This window comes from Lithobates pipiens, unplaced genomic scaffold, assembly GCF_037356315.1.
Source record: "Lithobates pipiens isolate NorthernLeopardFrog02 unplaced genomic scaffold, aLitPip1_a1.2 Scaffold_24, whole genome shotgun sequence".
Taxonomy (NCBI): Eukaryota; Metazoa; Chordata; class Amphibia; order Anura; family Ranidae; genus Lithobates; species Lithobates pipiens.
The window spans coordinates 1,061,920-1,080,040 of NW_027507786.1; the positions used below are offsets into that span (position 1 = coordinate 1,061,920).

Consider the following 18,121-nt stretch of genomic DNA (forward strand, 5'->3'; position numbering starts at 1 on the left):
CTGCTCCCCCCACTTCCCCAAATAACATGCTAATAAACGTTTTTAATCAATTTTTCTGATTTAAGATTCAGTTATGCCATTACTGGGTCTCTGTGCTTTTCTATGCAATGCAGGCAGATCTGGTGGGAGGGGCCGGCAGGGTGCCTCAGTACTCCTCTCACAAGCCCTCAACTCTGATGCAAGCAGTGGGCTGCTTCGTGGGAGGAGTTATGCAAATGTTAAAAAAAATGCCTTGGTGGGTGGGTGCCAGCCTGGAGCAATGGGTGTTTCTAAGAAGAGTGTATCTACATGTTGATGGTCCTAGGTAACGCCCACATGTGATGCTGAGCCGCCATGATTGAAAGAATTTAAATAAATAGATTTTTGTCTGCCCACTTAACACAAAATGGAGATTGCTACAGTGTTCTGTTCATGATGTGAGCACAGAATGAACAGGGTGCATATCATGTGACCTTGCTGCTAACCTTTGTGCACTCCCTGGAATGCAGATCCTTCTGCTTCCTTTCTCTGCTGTGGAAGCTCAGCAAATGAGAGCGGTGCTCTATTTCCAGGTTTAAAGAGCTGCCTGTCCCCTCCCCTAAGGGATTCACTCGCTTGGTAGGTGTGTCCCAATTCCAGGGTTAAAGCACTTCCTGCCCCCTCCTCCAAGGAACTCCCTTGCTTGGTAAGCGTAGCCCAATTCCAGGGTTAAAGCTCTTCCTGCCCCCTCCCCCAAAGAACTCCATTACTTGGTAGGTGTGGACCAATTCCAGGGTTAAAGTGCCCCCTCCCCTAGGAAGTTCCCTCACTAGGTAGGTGTTGCCCAATCCCAGGGTTAAAGCACTTCTTGACCCCTCCCCCAAGGAGTTCACTCACTAGGTAAGTGTAGCCTAATTACAGGATTAAAGCTCTTCCTGCCCCCTCACCCAAAGAACTCCATCACTTGGTAGGTGTGGACCAATTCCAGGGTTAAAGTGCCCCCTCCCCTAGGAAGTTCCCTCACTAGGTAGGTGTTGCCCAATCCCAGGGTTAAAGCACTTCTTGACCCCTCCCCCAAGGAGTTCACTCACTAGGTAAGTGTAGCCTAATTACAGGATTAAAGCTCTTCCTGCCCCCTCACCCAAAGAACTCCATCACTTGGTAGGTGTGGACCAATTCCAGGGTTAAAGTGCCCCCTCCCCTAGGAAGTTCCCTCACTTGGTAGGTGGCTCCCTTGCTTGGTAAGTGTAGCCCAATTCCAGGGTTAAAGCTCTTCCTGCCCCCCTCCCTCAAAGAACTCCATCACTTGGTAGGTGTGGACCAATTCCAGGGTTAAAGTGCCCCCTCCCCAAGAAAGTTCCCTCACTTGGTAGGTGTTGCCCAATCCCAGGGTTAAAGCACTTCCTGCACCCTCCCCAAGTAAGTTCTCTCACTTGGTAGGTGTTGCCCAATTCCAGGATTAAAGCTCTTCAGGCCCCCTCCCCAAAGAAGTTCCCTCACTTGGTAGGTGGGGTGAAATTCCAGGGTTAAAGCACTTCCTGCCCCCCTCCCCCAAGGAATTCCCTCACTTGGTAGACGTGGCCCAATTCCAGGGTTGCAGCACTTCCTTCCCCCTCGCCCAAAGAGTTCCCTCACTTGGTAAGTGTAGCCTAATTCCAGGATTAAAGCTCTTTCTGCCCCCTCACCCAAAAAAACTCCATCACTTGGTAGGTGTGGACCAATTCCAGGGTAAAAAGTGCCACCTCCCCCGGGAAGTTCCCTCACTTGGTAGGTGGGGCCCAACTTCAGGGTTAAAGCACTTCCTGCCCCCTCCCCCAGGAAGTTCCATTACTTGGTAGGTGGGCCCTAATTCCAGAGTTAAAGCACTTCCTGAATCCTCCCCAAAGGAACTCGCTCACTTGGTAGGCGTGGCCCAATTGCAGGGTTGCAGCACTTCCTTCCCCCTCCCCCAAAGAGTTCCCTCACTTAATAGGTGGGGCCTAATTCCAGGGTTAAAGAGCTGCTTGCCCTCTCCCCTGAGAAATTTTTTCACTTGATAGGTGTATTCCACTTCCAAGTTTAAAGCTCTGCCTGCCCCCTCCCCTGAGGAACTCTTTCACTTGGTAGGTGTGGTCCACTGTTGACCATACTGACCACACCCCTTCATGGAGATCCCTCACCTACATTATATTTCCAAAAAAAATGTTTTTTTCTTTTTGTCTTCAGTCTGGTCATGTGACACCAAGGGTCCTCTTTCTCCTCGTCTTCATTGGGCAGGTCCTGAACACTTCAGAGAATGGCAAATTGTAATAACATGGCACTGTTCTCTGCAGCATCCTCCTGTGAGTAAAGGGCCTTGATGACTTACCCAAGGGGGCCTATCCTTGATGTCCTGGGCTCACAGGAAGCAGGTTGCATGAATGACACTGAAACCTGTTGGGCAGTTCTAGAGCGTGCAGTGGGAAAGTGCTGGTTGGCATTTTTTTTTTTTACAGAAGGGCGTTATTTTAAAAAACTTGAAAAAAAATTTTCATTATTTTCTTACACATTTTTTATCTCTCCTTTTCCTGCAGATTCAGAACCCGTCCTGGATTGGAAACAACGGCGGCGGTTCCCCAGTCCCAGCCTGCGTGGTTCCTTGCGACACCGTCTCCTCCTGCATGTCCCCGCACAGCCACCCGCACTCCGCCGGGGGAGTCTCGGAGTTCCTCAGCGTCCCGGGCCCCGGATCTCACGTCAGCCAGACGCACATGAGCGGGCTCTTCAGCGCCGCCGCCATGGCACCCGGCATAAATGGGTACGACTTGAACACTGAGCCCGACCGCAAGAGCTCCAGCATCGCGGCACTCAGGATGAAGGCCAAGGAACACAGCGCCGCCATGTCTTGGGCCACATGACAGCGCTACCCGCCAAACACTGACACTACTCCGACCTCATGCCGCAGACTGGCGGAATATCATGGGGGCGCCCGCTACTTAGTTTTCCAAGGACTAGAAGCTAACCCTGCAATGTTTGAGATGTCCGCTTCCAAGAAAAAAAAACTCTGGGATTGATTGCTACAAAAATGGTTTTCACCAGATAGAGACTGAACGTGGTTCAAATTCACCGAGAATCCGGGTGAAAAAAATAAGTTAACAATCAGGGATCTCTTACCGTTACGGCACGGCGGTAAACCATTTTGAAACCCGTCATCATTGACAAGCTCCTTCAAGGCATCAGATGACTCCTGTTTAGACCATTGCAGGCGTCACACGACCGACCAAACAGCATTGGCGGGCTGAGATGCTGCCCGGATTGGTGTTCAGGCCAGGCTGGAAAGTGCCTTAGGGTTACATATTTTTCAAAGAGCCTTCGGGCTAGGGTGGGATGTCGCTGCCAAAAGTCACGCAGACCCTAAAGAAGTTGGTTTTGCTTTCTTGTTTGTAACATTGTAACAGTTGGGAATCGGATTGCTTTGCGGTTTTTTGTTTCTTTTGTTGTTGTTGTGTCTCAGCAGTGGGAGGGGTGCAGTTCATTTGATTTCTGTTCGCTCATCCCAATTCCACTCTCATAAAGTGTGAAAAATCACTTAGCCTACCTATAGACATAAAACGGCAGTTGTAATAAATGTATCAGTTTAAGTCAACAATGTTTCTCTTGTAAAATTGTGCTTTTTTTTCCCCCATCTTTTAAAAATTGTATAGCCAAAACTTTTTTTTTTTTTAGTTTTGGATGAAGTAGAAGTAGGTGAATCAGAACCACCATTTTGCTTGCTTTGCTGTCGGCGTCTCAACAACATAGATTCACCTGATTTGTCCCGGTCCAAAATAAGTGTAAACGAGGCATTGTATTCCGGTTATCAGTAGGACCATCAGATTGAGACAATAGTTCCTGTGAGGCTACTCCCAACCAAAAACGGGATACCCCTTGGGGAGGGTTCTAAGCCCCTGTACACACGGTCGGAGAATCCGTCGGAATGTGTCCTATCGGACCGTTTTGTCGGATAATCCGACTGTGTGTGGTATGCATCGGACTGATTCCGTCGGAATATCCGTCGGACCAAATTTTCCAACTTGTTGGAAATATTTCCCGACCAACTGGTTCGATCGGACATACTCCGATCATGTGTAGCGAATTTTGATCGGACAAAGTGGCACGCATGCTCAGATCAAATTCCTACATCAAAGCTATTGGCTACTAGCCTGAACGTAGTCCCGTCGTAACGAAATTAGATCATCACGTTCTGAAAGATCGAATTTTTCGACAACTTAGTCCGACCGTGTGTATACAACAGTTTCGGACAAGATCCGACGGACAAAATCCGACGGACAAAATCCTACGGATTTGGTTGTCGAAATCTCCGACAGTGTGTACAGGGGCTAAGAGCTGAAGATGTGTAGAAAGTCTACACATGGATCTTAAAGTTACTTGATGGCCCTTGATCTTGAAGTTCTTAATACTATATAAAAAAAGCCCCATAAACATCCAACGTGTTTTGGGGTCTCTGTCCTTCAGATCCTTTAGATGTTTAGGTGTGCAGGTTGGAGAACTTGCCAAAGTTACTTGAAAGGTAAAGGTGGTCGATCGCACCTAAATATGCAGAAGATCACAGGAGTGTATTGGAAATAATCTACCAAAACAAACATATATACAGCACCTAAAGGACAAAAACAGCAATGGCGCGTTTCATGCTCCAAGTGCTTACATAGTTGGTAAGACTGAATAAAGAAATTAGTCCACCCAGTTGAACCTGTGTGTGTGTGTGTGTGTGTGTATGTATGTGTGTCAGTGTCGAGAATCATATGCCATATCCCTGTATAGTGTGTTTGCTAAGATGCATGTCCAAGAGTCTTTTAAAACTATCAATACAACCTGCTGACACCACCAATTGTGAAAGAGAGTTCCACATCCTTATCTCCCCGACAGTGAAAACCCCCCTGAACTGCTTCTCCTCCAATCTCATTGTGTGGCCCCCGTGTCCTCTTAGCCCTTGTACACACAGTCGGACATTCCGACGGAAAATGTTGTCGGATAATCCGACTGTGTGTGGGCTCCATCGGACTGTTTCCGTCGGAATATCCGACGGACCAAGTTTTCCAGCTTGGCTATAAAACTTTCCGACAACATGATCCGATCAGACTTTGTCCGATCGTTTGTAGAGAATTCCAATCGGACAAAGTGCCACGCATGCTCAGATGCTATTGGCTACTAGCCTGAACGTAGTCCCGCCGTAACGAACGAACGTCATCACGTTCTGAACGATCGGATTTTCCGACAACTTTGTCCAACCGTGTGTATGCTGTCCTTTAGGTATGTCCTGTATGCTGTCCTGTAGGTGCTGTGTATGTGTCTTGTTTTAAAAAAAAAAAAAAAAATATTTATTACAGGTATTTATATAGCACCGTCAGTTTACGCAGCACTTTTCATATATATTATGCATTCACGTCAGTCCCTGCCCTCAAGGAGTTTACAGTCTAATGGATTATTTCCAATAAACTCCTGCGATCTTCTGCATATTTGAGTGTGGTCATCCACTTTTTTCCTTCCAGACAATTTAGGGTTGCCAGCCAGACCGGCACCTCTTCATGTGGAATTAGAGGCATCAAAACAAGGGGTGAGGGAAAAGTCTTCTAATGGGGGCACCTGGTCCAGTGACAACTAAGAAAGAAGTTCTCCTCACTTCCGGTTGCATCTCTGGTACAAGAAGTAAAGAAAATCTTTCGACCAGGACACAGACAGCAAAAAACATAAACTGATGGTGTTATGTTACCTACCCCTAGTCTATCCAAAACTAAAAAAAAGGATCTGGCTATGAACACACTTTAGGCGAATGAGCCTAGAAATAGACAACCATTGCCAGAGACATGTAGAGTTGAAATAGGGTAATATTTTGGGAGGTTTCGGACAAATCTCATTGCAGATCTAAGTGGGCTCCTGTGGGCAAATTTTTTGGGGGGGTTTGGCAACTCCTAAGTACTCGCTACTGTGTAAGCAGGGGGAATCAATCATTCCAATGCCGCACAACCAACAAAAGCCAGAGATAACTGTGGCAAAAGTAGCCTCAACCCAGGTTCCATCCAGGCTAATGCTTTTCTCCATGTTTAAAACTCGTGGGTGGGGCGAAACACATCAGGGGTGTGGGCTGGATGGAATCTGGGCTGAGGCTACTTTTACTATCTCTGGTTTTGTCGAACAATTTCTTCCCCCTGCTTACACATATTCGGCTGAGACAAGCTTTTTCCTAGCCTGTGCTCCCAGCAGCTGTTACTGGACTTGGACTGAACAGGAGCTTGGAGTGGCAGCCCGTGCCTTTCATGTGGGTTCTTAAATACTCACCTCCAGGGGCGGACTGACCATTGGGCCACTCGGGCACTGCCCGAGGGCCCCATGCCACTAGGGGGCCCCATCAGGGTTGCCAGCCTCAGTAAAACCAGGGACAGTATGTAAAAATTTGTGGGTTTTTTTTTTTACATCTGTCTCTTAAATGTCCCTTACCAACATCCCTTTGGTCTAAAAATCCTGAGATTATACCTGCCCCACGTCTCCAGTACCTTCTCAGCCAATAGAAGCATGTCTGTGTATACTGTGTGATTGTATACTGTGTGTGTTTGTGTCTACTGTGTGTGGCTCCATAATCTGTGATTGCCTGGGGGCCCCATAATCTCCTATTGCCCGGCGGCCTCATGAGTTGTCAGTCCACCCCTGCTCACCTCCCTGTTGTTCCCACCTCTAAGCTGCAACCGGAGTTGAGCTCCTTATGAGACAGAGGCTGCCTTTACCCGTGCGGCTAATGACTGCCTCTGCCTCCCAAAGTACCCACCCTCAGCTGAGGCCTATAGGCAGAAGGAGTTAGGCAGGAACGGTCAAACTCTAGGGCCACTCTTTTTTTAAGATAATAAAAATGTTGCGCACATCATGCATGTACCTTTCCTATACCCGGATACATGGTTGCTATATTATCTGGCATGGTTGTGTTTATTTTGTGAATATAAAATCTTTTTTCAGCACAAAAAGTTTGTACTGTTTATGGTCCGATCTTTCATACACAGTTCTGGACAATCAAGGAGTCAGCTACAAGTATGTCAAGTGTCTTATTATTGGAGGAAATGAAATGGAAGCACTGGGACCATAGGGTTATCCTATTAAATATAAGGGTTACAATGCTGTTTGGATTGGGTATCTGGATTAAGGCCTGGCAGCTTCTCAATGCCAAAGAACGTCCATTGTTTCCTTGGTTTGTAACTGACTGGATCTGAGATTAAAGTGCCACACTAGAAATATAAAACATTCATATATAGGTTTATTCCAAAATTAGAATCTGACATAATGCGTTGGGCTGTTCCAAAACAAAAATCTTTTAAAAGTCTGTACAAGCTGGTGTGGCGTTCCCATCCTCTGAAATCTTCAAAGAGGCAACCCGTTTCAGGGGTCAGAAAACACCCCCTTCCATAGTTCAACAGCTATATATCTACATTTGTCCACTATACATTAGCATTCAGTGGTAAATAGTGTTCTCAACCCCAACTGATTAAGAGTCTCAGAGCAAAACTAACTGGCACTCTGCTAATACTGCAGTGTGGAGCCATGTATGGTACTTTAAAGGGTCAAGGGTCAGTCAATTTAAAACAGATATTTTTTTCTATGGTGGCCTGAACTACTTTGTAGCTTTCTCTAAAACTTTAATGGTGAGACTCCTTCCACTGGAGGCCAAAGCGCTGCTGCTCTGACTCCAAAAATTCAGAGTGAGACTCCATCTAATAAAAGCAAGCGGGAGGAGCTGGGAACTAAGGCTTAGAGAAGAAGAAACAGAAAGAGTTTCAAAACAAAGCAACAAGCCAGTAAGGCATTATGCCAAACAAAGTGAAAGAATAGATTAGCGTAGAACTCTCATGACCATTAAAAATGTAATACAGGTCATTCATGTCTAAATACCTGTATCAGTCTCTTCCATGGACTGCTTTAAACTGTGAGGAAAAGCCCTTAATTATTCCATTGTTTTCTAGCTTCTCTGCTCCTCCCCTGATACAAGCCCGATTTATGGGGGGTACTAATGTTGAGCTTGGTTGCTGCAAACCCCAGATTAGTCATCATTGAAAGTGCTATCAGTTCCCTTGTTCTGCCCCTTCTGTCTTTTCAAGCAGGCTCAGCTGATTCTGCCACCTGATGATCCAGCTTCACTTGTTGCTAGCACCCAGGCGGCCATGATTTATAGGTTAACTGGTTGTTATGGTGCGGGCAGCATGGAAACACATTTATGCCGTGAGGCCCAGCTGCTTGCATCCTAGCAGCCAGTGATGCTGTTCCGTCCTGTGACCTACATCCCAGCAACCAATGATGCCATGCTTCTCAGCAGCCTGCGTTCTAAAAACGAATGAAGCTGGGTCGCCAGGTGGCTTTGTAACTTTGTTAATCGCTTTATCAATCGCCCCTAATTAAATATTGTTCTTTTTGCTAGATTCATTGATAGATGTATGGTTAAACAGTTTTGGGGGGATAGGGGATGTGCTGTTGACTGCATATCCCAGAAACCAGAGCCGTCTTTAAGGTAGGGCAAAAGGGGCAGCTGCCCTGGGCCCTGTCATTGTTGTAGGGCCCAAAGCAGCTGCCTCATACTTGCCAACTATCCCAGTTTACATTCCCTTGTCCCTTGAAGTTTTAGTCCTGTGCTGCTACTAATGCTGCCCAGCTCTGCCCTATTGTTGTGCACAGATGACTCAACTGCAGACCTGTGTTTACATGTAAATACTGGCATTCATATGTAAATAGCAGTGACATGCATATGAAAACAGCTGAGGCCAACTGCATTGATATGTAAATAAAGGCAGCATTCATAGGTATATCATGCCCCCCTGCAGTGAGGAGAAGATGTGCTGTAACCTATAGCAACCAGTGAGCAGTATTACTGTACAGCAATCTCTAGCAGCCAATCAACAAGCAGAAATGTGCTGTAACCTCTAGCAACTAATCAGTGAGCCTTAAGAAGTGCTGTAACCTCTAGCAACCAGTCAGTAAGCAGTAATGATATGCTGTAACTTCTGGCAACCAATCGCAATCCCTGCCTGATCTGATACAGTAAACTGATTTTAAAGTGGAAGTAAACCCACTTTTTTAACTTTTACCTACAGGAAAGCCTATAATAAGGCTTACCTGTAGGTAAAAAAAATATCTCCTAAACCTGTACGGTTTAGGAGATATTCCCCTCGGTATGCGCCGCTGACTGCAGCGGCGCATGCGCACAAGGGGGTTCTCTCCGTGAAAATCCGGCAGCGCTCGCCCGGCCGGATTTAAATCTCCCGCGCGCATGCGCGGGAGTGACGATATCGCGGCTCCGGCCACTCACAGTGCCGGAGCCGCGATACCCGGAAGAGACGCCGAGGGAGCATGTCGGCTTCCTCGGCGTGGATCGGGCGAGATGTCGGGGCCTCGTTCTAAGGTAAGTATTTCATAATGAGCTAGTATGCGGTGCATACTAGCTCATTATGCCTTTTGCTTTGCAGGTTTTAAAAAAAAAAAAAAAAAAAATGCGGGTTTACTACCGCTTTAAGTCTAGCTGCTATTTATTGTATGTCTCAGAGAAGGTGGAGAGCAAAATTGCATGGGGGGAGGGGGGCCCTAAGAAAATTTTTGCCCAGGGCCCAATCAATATTAAAGACGGCCCTGCCAGGAACAACTCCGCTATCGAGGATACCTGGCCATACAAGTGAGTGGGCTGAGGGACGTCATTGCTTGCTAAGGATTCAAGCAGCTGCTGCTTCCTTGGCAACCATCGATAGCCAGAAGCTGTCATTTTCATCTGCGCCAAAAGCCCTAAACACCCTAAATGTTTGGGCTCATCCCTAGTCCTGATAGAGCTGTGCTGCATTTTGCAGCTAAAATAATTCCCAAGTATTTGAATTTAGAAGTTTACTTGGAGTTTGGCTTTAAGTCGGAGATTGGAATCGGAGCGAGTGCACTGGGTGGAACCTTGAGTGAGATGACACATTCCGGCGGTCTTCAAACCCTGAATGGAGAGTAAATGGAATCACCGATGGCCCTCATTGATGCTATTATAGCATGAGTGATGTTCATGTTGCTAACTGTTGAATGAGGCACATAACTTATGATAATCCAGTCAATTTAGAAAGGCGCGCAAGAAAGGTTCCCTCTCTTCCACCGGATTAAGTGTTCGCGTTGACTTCTGCATTAAAGCTTTTCTTGTGTTTTTAAGGTTTTTGGAAGTCTTCCAAGCAAACCATATTTGCTCTCCATGTTTCAGTGCAATAAGACAGAACCCAGCTTGTAAATTGCCCTCTCGTGCTAGCGCAGTGACACCGCTCGTCTCCGGGGTCAGCTGAGGATTTGAAGAAACTAAAAAGGAAACGTTTGCGTTTCAGTGGAGCAGAAGTTTAGAGGCTAATGCTGCATCCCGGGATTTAACGAAGTGGCGTCAACACAGGGGAAAAAAAAAAAAAAAAAGCTTTTTGGTTGTCCCGGCCAAAGGACGAAGATCAGCCTGTTTCATGTTTCAGCGGAATAATGCAATGCTGGGTACTGTTGAAATAAACAGACCTTGACATTTAAAGAGCATTTCATAAACTGGAAGGAAAACAAATACCCAGCATTGTACACAGCTGTATTCCTTCCAAAAAGCTTTAAAACAAATGAATTTTTTGGGAGAGTGACTTGATGGATCAAACTATAATCAGGGCCTTGTTTTGGAGAGCGCTGCTCGCGGCTGCGGCTGGGACACGGGGCCAAATTTTCAGGGCTGCGTTTTAAGGACCATTAAAGCTAAAACACTATTTGATCACCGGCCAGGGTCATTTGCCCTCCTGGCCCTGAAAGCAGCTCTGTCTAGGAATAAAAGAAAGAGCTATCTTGGCTCAGGTTGTTGGTGGCTGCATTTGTCACACTCCAAAAGCCCATTTCAGTGACGTGAGTGCTGGTAAGTGACAAACATTTGGAGGTCTAAAATTGGCTATAAAATATTACTGTCTATTAGGAGCCAGTAACTGTATTTCTACAAAATGCCCAAAGCAGGCAGATTAGTAACAGTGGGCAATTGTTGGAGAATGGTTTGTGGTTGGGTCAAGCCAACTTTTTTCAAAGCCAATGGAAATCCTTTCAGATGTTGATTGACTAGGATGAAGGAAGCCATCATATGGAGGCCACATTAGTGTTCCATACAGGCTCATCTCACACGTTTCATTCCTGAAGGAGATTAACTCTTTTCTACCCAGGCCGGGGGTCCCTTCAAGTGGTTGTGTGACAGATGTTTAGATCCAATGAACACTGTGATCACACACATTCTTGGAAATGACAAGACGTGAGGGGGCGTCGTAGCAGCTACCAGCTGGAAATTGGTAACATTATAAGTTGAAGCCCGGTTGATTGGCTGTCACAGTGGCCACATGATCATGAGCTCGTCCTGACGGCTCCTAAACATGACTAGACCTCAAGAGCTGTCTATGCCCCTGTACACACGGTCGGAGATTTCGACAACCAAATCCGTCGGATTTTGTCCATCGGATCTTGTCCGAAACTGTTGCATACACATGGTTGGACTAAGTTGTCGAAAAATCCAATCATTTAGAACGTGATGACGTAATTTCGTTACGATGGGACTACGTTCAGGCTAGTAGCCAATAGCTTTGATGTAGGAATTTGATCTGAGCATGCGTGGCACTTGATCCGATAAAAATTCTCTACACATGATCGGAGTATGTTCGATCGAACCAGTTGGTCGGGAAATATTTCCAACAAGTTGGAAAATTGGGTCCGACGAATATTCTGACGGAATCAGTCAGATGCATGCCACACACACAGTCGGATTATCCGACAACGCGGTCCGATAGGACACATTCCGACGGATTCTCCGACCGTGTGTACAAGGGCTATGACAGATTGGTCCCTGTGCTGGGAGCTCATAGTGAGCACTCTGTCATCATAGAAACCTTGGCCATCCATGAACCTATGTGTGCAGTGTGTGAGAGTTAAAGTGGTATTAAAAGTAAATAAAAAAAATATGTCATACCTGCTCTGTGTTTTTGCACAGAGCAGCCAGATCCTGTTCTTCTCCTCAGGTCCCCCGTCGGCGCTCCTGGCTCCTCCCCCTTAACCAGTGCCCCAAATAACAAGCCACTGGGGCCTTCTTGCTTCTGTGCCCTGCTCTCTCCTTGTTGGCTCACTGACTGTGATTGATGCAGTTGGTTGGTGCTAAAGTTACACAATGCTCCCATCGCCCACTCCTATATGCCCAAAGGCAGGTGATTGGTGTCCGGGGACTACCCCCAGGCTGGGAAGTGAGAGAGGGGGTGGACTCCAGAGGAAAATGAGCAAGGACCCAAACTCACTGCCAGGGGAAGGATAGGGACTCCTTACTTCTGGAGGGCATATCCTTTCCACTTTGAGAGGGTCTTCCAGGACTAGGTCATAGTGGTTCGGATTGTCACTGTCCTGGACCTGTAGAGCACCAATAACTAACTCCACCTTACTGTACTGCCCTACCAAGGGTGAGCACTAAATGCAGAGTCCAATGCCAATACTTATAATTACAATACCTTTAGAGGCAATCAATTGTAAAAAGAACTTTTTGGTGTGAAGAAAAGAGTGTGGTCTTTTCAAGTAGAAAAAAGCATTTGCTCTCCTGCTGATTTTGTATGTTTGTCCACTGACAAAGAAATGATCAGTCTATACTTTTAATGGTCGGTTTATTTTAACAGTGAGAGACAGAATAACAAACATGTCCAGAAAAACGCATTTAAAAATAAATAAATTAATTTGTGTTTTAATGAGTGAAATAAGTATTTGACCCCTTTGCAAAACATGACTTAGTACTTGGTGGCAAAACCCTTGTTGGCAGAGGTCAGACGTTTCTTGTAGTTGGCCACCAGGTTTGCACACATCTCAGGAGGGATTTTGTCCCACTCCTCTTTTCATATCATCTCCAGGTCATTAAAGCGGGGTTCCACCGCCGTTTTCTTTTTTTTTTTTTTTTCGTCTTAATTGCAATAATTACGTTTTCTAATTATGTTACTTACTTTTATTTTTTCGAAAAGTGTCTTGCTGCCGTTTTTCGGTCTTAGAAAGCCTTTATAAAAACGTCTCCTGACGTTTTCCATTTTGCCTGTGGGTATGTGAAGCCCACAGGCATTGTCTTCCGGGACACTGTGCTGCTAATGTCCCAGCATGCACCGCCCGTATAATCTCGGATCTCGCGCATGCGCCGATTAAACCACTCGAGCGCAGACAACAACTCAGGTTGCCATCACAACGGGCGGCGTCTTAGGAAGTCCTGCCCCGTAGTGATGGCAACTGAGATGCGCGCGCGCAAGAGAACTCGAGCCTGGGCGCCGCACAGACTCCTGGGAAATTTAAAAAACTATCCCAGGAGCCCGTGCGGCCGACAGGAAGAGCTGACCTGCTGCTGAAGCCCCGCCCATATCCACAGCAGCACCGCCCCTTTCCGGAGATTTAAAAAAAGAGAAGATGACAGCAGCAAGGTAAGGGGGATATCCAGCGATTAGAGAACCAGATAATCCCATAGGCATAGGAATTCGGGTGGAGCTCCGCTTTAAGGTTTCGAGGCTGACGTTTGGTAACTTGAACCTTCAGCTCCCTCCACATATTTTCTGTGGGATTAGGGTCTGCAGACTGGCTAGGCAGGTACATCGTTTCGCGCAATAGAGCCGCCCTACCTCAGTATATCTGTAGTAGTCAATTTATAACTTTTTTGAAATGGAAATTTTTGTTGTTATTCTGTCTCTCACTAATAAAATAAACCTACCATTAAAATGATAGACTGATCATTTCTTTGTCAGTGGTCAAACGTACAAAATCTGCAGGGGATCGAATACCTTTTTTCCCCCTCACTGTATAATCCAGAAACCTGCCCTCTGTAGAGAGAGGGTTGTCTATTACTGAAGGGCAGTAGCAAAAAACTGAGGTTTGTTGGCAATGGGAAGGGTTATAGGGGCTGTCCTGATAACTTTGTTTGCCGGTGTTCTCACCTGAGGGTGGCAGCATATAACCCATGGTTATGATTCATGGAAGCCTGTGTCCTGTACTGTATGATTAAGAAACTAAGGTAATTATTGAAATTCTTTGGTGCGGAGAAGGTCCCAGCTCAAAAACCAGATACCACTCCAACTTCTATATTATTTGGATATTCGTAGGGTTCCAGCACTACCCTTCCATTTTCCTCCATTTTTTCTCAACACTCTGTCGGTCTCACAAGCATGCTCCTGTGTTGTCCTCCTGTCTTCCACTGAAGACTAAAAGTGTCTCTTTCAACCCACCCAACACACAGAGAACTGATTCTGAGAAATGCGATGCAGCCATCACCGGAGTACATGTAGATATGAAATGGCCTTCAAAGAGGCTGGAGGTGATAAACAACATAAAAGCCCACAATTCTGAAAACAATGTGGAATTAAGTATTAATAAATTGTTTATGATACCCAGATTTTTTTTTTTAATTATTTTTTTTTTTAGCAAACTACACACCATGCACTAAGCTTTTTACATCTTATTTAGTAGTTGTTGGGCAGTTTGCACAATCAAATTGCAATGTGTGAGGTCAGCTTCGCTCTCCAAGTGGTCTGAATGGCTGTATTATTATATCATGGCGAAAATAAATGTTATTAAAAGTCAGTGTTATCACATTCTGTAGTAGGTCTCTACCAAACGTCTGTATCTTGCTGGAATTATAATTTAGTACAGAAAGGGGGTGGGGTTATACATCCGTTTTTTTTTTGCCTGTAGTTGTCAAGGTACATTTTTTCATGCTAGAATTCTGCAGCTAGGACATCCCCTTTACATACTACTGATTCTAAAGAGCAGTTCTCATTTTGGAGCAAAACCCGCTTTTTAATTATTATTTTTTCTTTTGGAAGCAAAATCGAGACGTTGAGCGAGGGAGAGCCGAGTAAGTGAAGGAGGCGTGATCCTCCGCGTGACCCTGTTCCTCTTCCTAGAAGTTTGGCTTGTATAAAGTTATTTGCTTTGCTTAACATGACTGGGTTTGAAAACATTTTAACATTAAAGAATTAATTGAATAAGTTGTACATAGCCTTGTTGCCATCTCTGTATGTATTACGCCAATGAACTATTAAAATTGTGGTTCTCCAAAAAAAAAAAGAGAAAAAGACGTGAACTTGCTTTTTTGTATAAAACCCTAAAATTGTACATTATGTTTACAGAGATCCTGCCGATCCCTAAAAATTCAGAAGCTCCCTGTAATAGAAGTGTTAATCTCACCTCTCTGGTGGCCTATGTCTTCTACTCTTCCTCCATAAAGCCGCGTACACACGGGCGGACTGTCTGGCCAACTAAGTCCATCAGACAATCCGACGGACAGTCCGTCCTACTTTTGAATGAACGGACTTGACCACACACGATGAACAGACAGTCCGTTGAAAGCTTGCGCGATGACGTGTACAGCACGTACGACGGGACTAGAAATAGGACGTCCAATACACAGCAATGCAACCTTCGGCCGTGTAAATCCTTTCTGAGCATGCGCCATACTTAGTCCGTCCAACTAGCCTACTCACGAGCGGACTGTCCGCTGAAACCAAAGTTGGACGGACAATATTACGGAAATTCCGAAAGACTTAGTCCGCCAGACTGTCCGCTGAAAAAGTCAGCTGAAGCCCACACACGAGCGGACTGTCCACTGAAATGTGTTTCAGCGGACTAAGTTGGACAGACAGTCCGCCCGTGTGTACGCGGCTTAAGACTCTTCGGCATTCAACATTTCCTGTAGTGTCAGATGGCTGTGTTCCCTCCCCAGACTCTGGTTCCATCCTCCGACTCTTATAACACTACAAGACTCGGCAGTGAGGTAGGGGGTTGAAGAATGGAGCCATAGCACATAGTGGGTGGTCCAAACATCCAACTAGGGTTGCCACTTTTTCTTCAAGCCAAACCCGGAGTCGCGATTCGAGAGCCGCCGGGGCACCCCAGAAGAGCGGGTTCAGGGCCACTCTGTGCAAAACGAGCTGCACAGTGGAGGTAAGTATGATAGGTTTGTTATTTAAAAAAAAAAACGAACCCTTACAATCACTTTAAGTAAAAAAAGACCAGAGTACAATAGTACAAACACCCAAAAAATGGCCATCTCATATTTTGCCACAATTTTTTGGAAACAAAAAAACATGCTGATTGATAGGGGGGTTAAAATATATCAACGCACAAAACTTTTGTTTTTTTAGTTTTGAATGGGGTAGTAAACAGTTAAAACCTGTGCTTGCCACCCTGCTTGGGAATTTCACCCTCTATGTTTTCTCCTGGTGACCATTGTCACCGTGATGAGAAATTCAACATTTGACCTTGCTCCAGAACAGTGATTCTCAACCAGGGTTCCGTGGAGCTCTAGGGTTCCTCCAAAGGTTGGTAGGGGTTCCTTCAGCATTGGGCAATTTCTGCCTCTCAGATAAGTTCCCACTGACACCATTGATCTTTTTAGCTCTCTCTTAGCCCCTGTACACACGGTCGGAGATTTTGACAACCAAATCCGTCGGATTTTGTTCGAAACTGTTGCATACACACGGTCGGACTAAGTTGTCGAAAAATCCGATCATTCAGAACGTGATGACGTAATTTCGTTACGATGGGACTACTTTCAGGCTAGTAGCCAATAACTTTGATGTAGGAATTTGATCTGAGCATGCGTGGCACTTGGTCCGATCAAAATTCTATACACATGATCGGAGTATGTCCGATCGAACCAGTTGGTCGGGAAATATTTCCAACATGTTGGAAAATTGGGTCCGACGGAATCAGCCCGATGCATACCACACACAGTCGGATTATCCGACGACACGGTCCGATAGGACACATCCCAACGGATTCTCCGACCGTGTGTACAAGGGCTTAGCCCTTGTACACATGGTCGGAGATTCTGACGGAATGTGTCCTATCGGACCGTTTTTTTGGATATTCCGACTGTGTGTGGTCTCCATCGGAGTATCCGACGGACCAAGTTTTCCAACTTGTTGGTAAAATTTTCCGACAACATTATCTGATCGGACATACTCCGATCATGTGTAGAGAATTCCAATCGGACAAAGTGCCACGCATGCTCAGATCAAATTCCTATATCAAAACTATTGGCTACTAGCCTGAACGTAGTCCCGTCGTAACGAAATAACAACATCACGTTCTGAACGATCGGATTTCCGACCGTGTGCATACAACAGTTTCGGGCAAAATCCGTCGGACAAAATCCGACGGATTTGGTTGTCGGAATGTCCGACCGTGTGTACAAGGGCTTAGGAGGTAATTCTTCCCAATGACCACAAGTGTAAGGACTAGTCTTCCCACTGACCATCACACTATTGTATCATGAGTTGAAGATTTCTAATTTTTAGCAATGGGTTCCCCGAGACCGGAGAACTATTTGAAGGGTTCCTCTGTGTTGAAAAGGTTGAGAAAGGCTGCTCCAGAATTTACTCTAGAGTTGACTTTGCACCAGTACAATTTTGTTTTACATTTTTTGTGTTTACGAAACATTCATTTCATTTTCTGGTGGTTAGTTGGGTCAAGTCGATCGATGATCATTTTCATCTGTAGTGATGAAAAAAATTAGAAGGAGCGGGATGGTCAATTGTTCTTGAATTTCTAACGATGAATGTGGTTTTCGTTTGAGAAATTCCATTTGTTCAAAATCAAATGTTAAAAGGAAAGAGAATTTGAAGTTCTTTTTCGAATGACAATTATAAAGTCTCTAAAGACAGTATCAAATGTACTGCCAAGATTTTTTATATGAATGTTCATATGAAAATCTACCAGTGTAAGGCCAGCTTCACTTTGGAGAGATTTCATTCTTGTTGGGCTACAGAACAGAAGGTGAAGGGTTATGGCTCTGAGGGATCAACATCAAAAAATAAGAAAAAGATTATTCGGAAACCGCACAAAAATTCTCACTCTTCCCTATCCAAAAATATAAATAAAAAAATGGTTGGAATTAGACTTTAAATCAGTTATCTCTAAACTGTGGCCCTTTGCTTTCTTTTATCTGGCCCTTGGGGCATTATTCCTCCAGTGTCAGCAACAGCGGGGCATAGACATCAACAATGGGACATTAGTCCTCTCATTGACACCAACTATGGCACAATATTCCTCTGATTAATACCAACAATGGGGCACTATTCCTTCCATCGATACCAACGATGGGGGACTATTCCTTCCATCGATACCAATGATGGGGCACTATTCCTTCCAT

The 18,121-nt window shown here is 45.4% G+C and overlaps 1 protein-coding gene and 1 long non-coding RNA gene across 2 annotated transcripts in view; both read left to right on the forward strand.

Annotated features, from left to right (window-relative positions):
* Nucleotides 1-3,354, forward strand: part of ALX4 (ALX homeobox 4) — a 35,110-nt gene extending 31,756 nt beyond the window's left edge. The window contains exon 3 of the mRNA XM_077453477.1: nt 2,511-3,354. Coding sequence (XP_077309603.1) covers nt 2,511-2,834 — 324 coding nt within the window. The 3' untranslated portion in view covers nt 2,835-3,354. The remainder of the gene's footprint in view (nt 1-2,510) is intronic.
* A 17-nt stretch (nt 3,355-3,371) lies between these two features.
* On the forward strand, nt 3,372-14,558 carry LOC143929596 (uncharacterized). The gene is made up of 2 exons (XR_013262547.1): nt 3,372-9,004; nt 9,462-14,558. It is a non-coding gene; the product is annotated as an uncharacterized LOC143929596 (long non-coding RNA).
* The last annotated feature ends 3,563 nt before the right edge of the window (nt 14,559-18,121 follow it).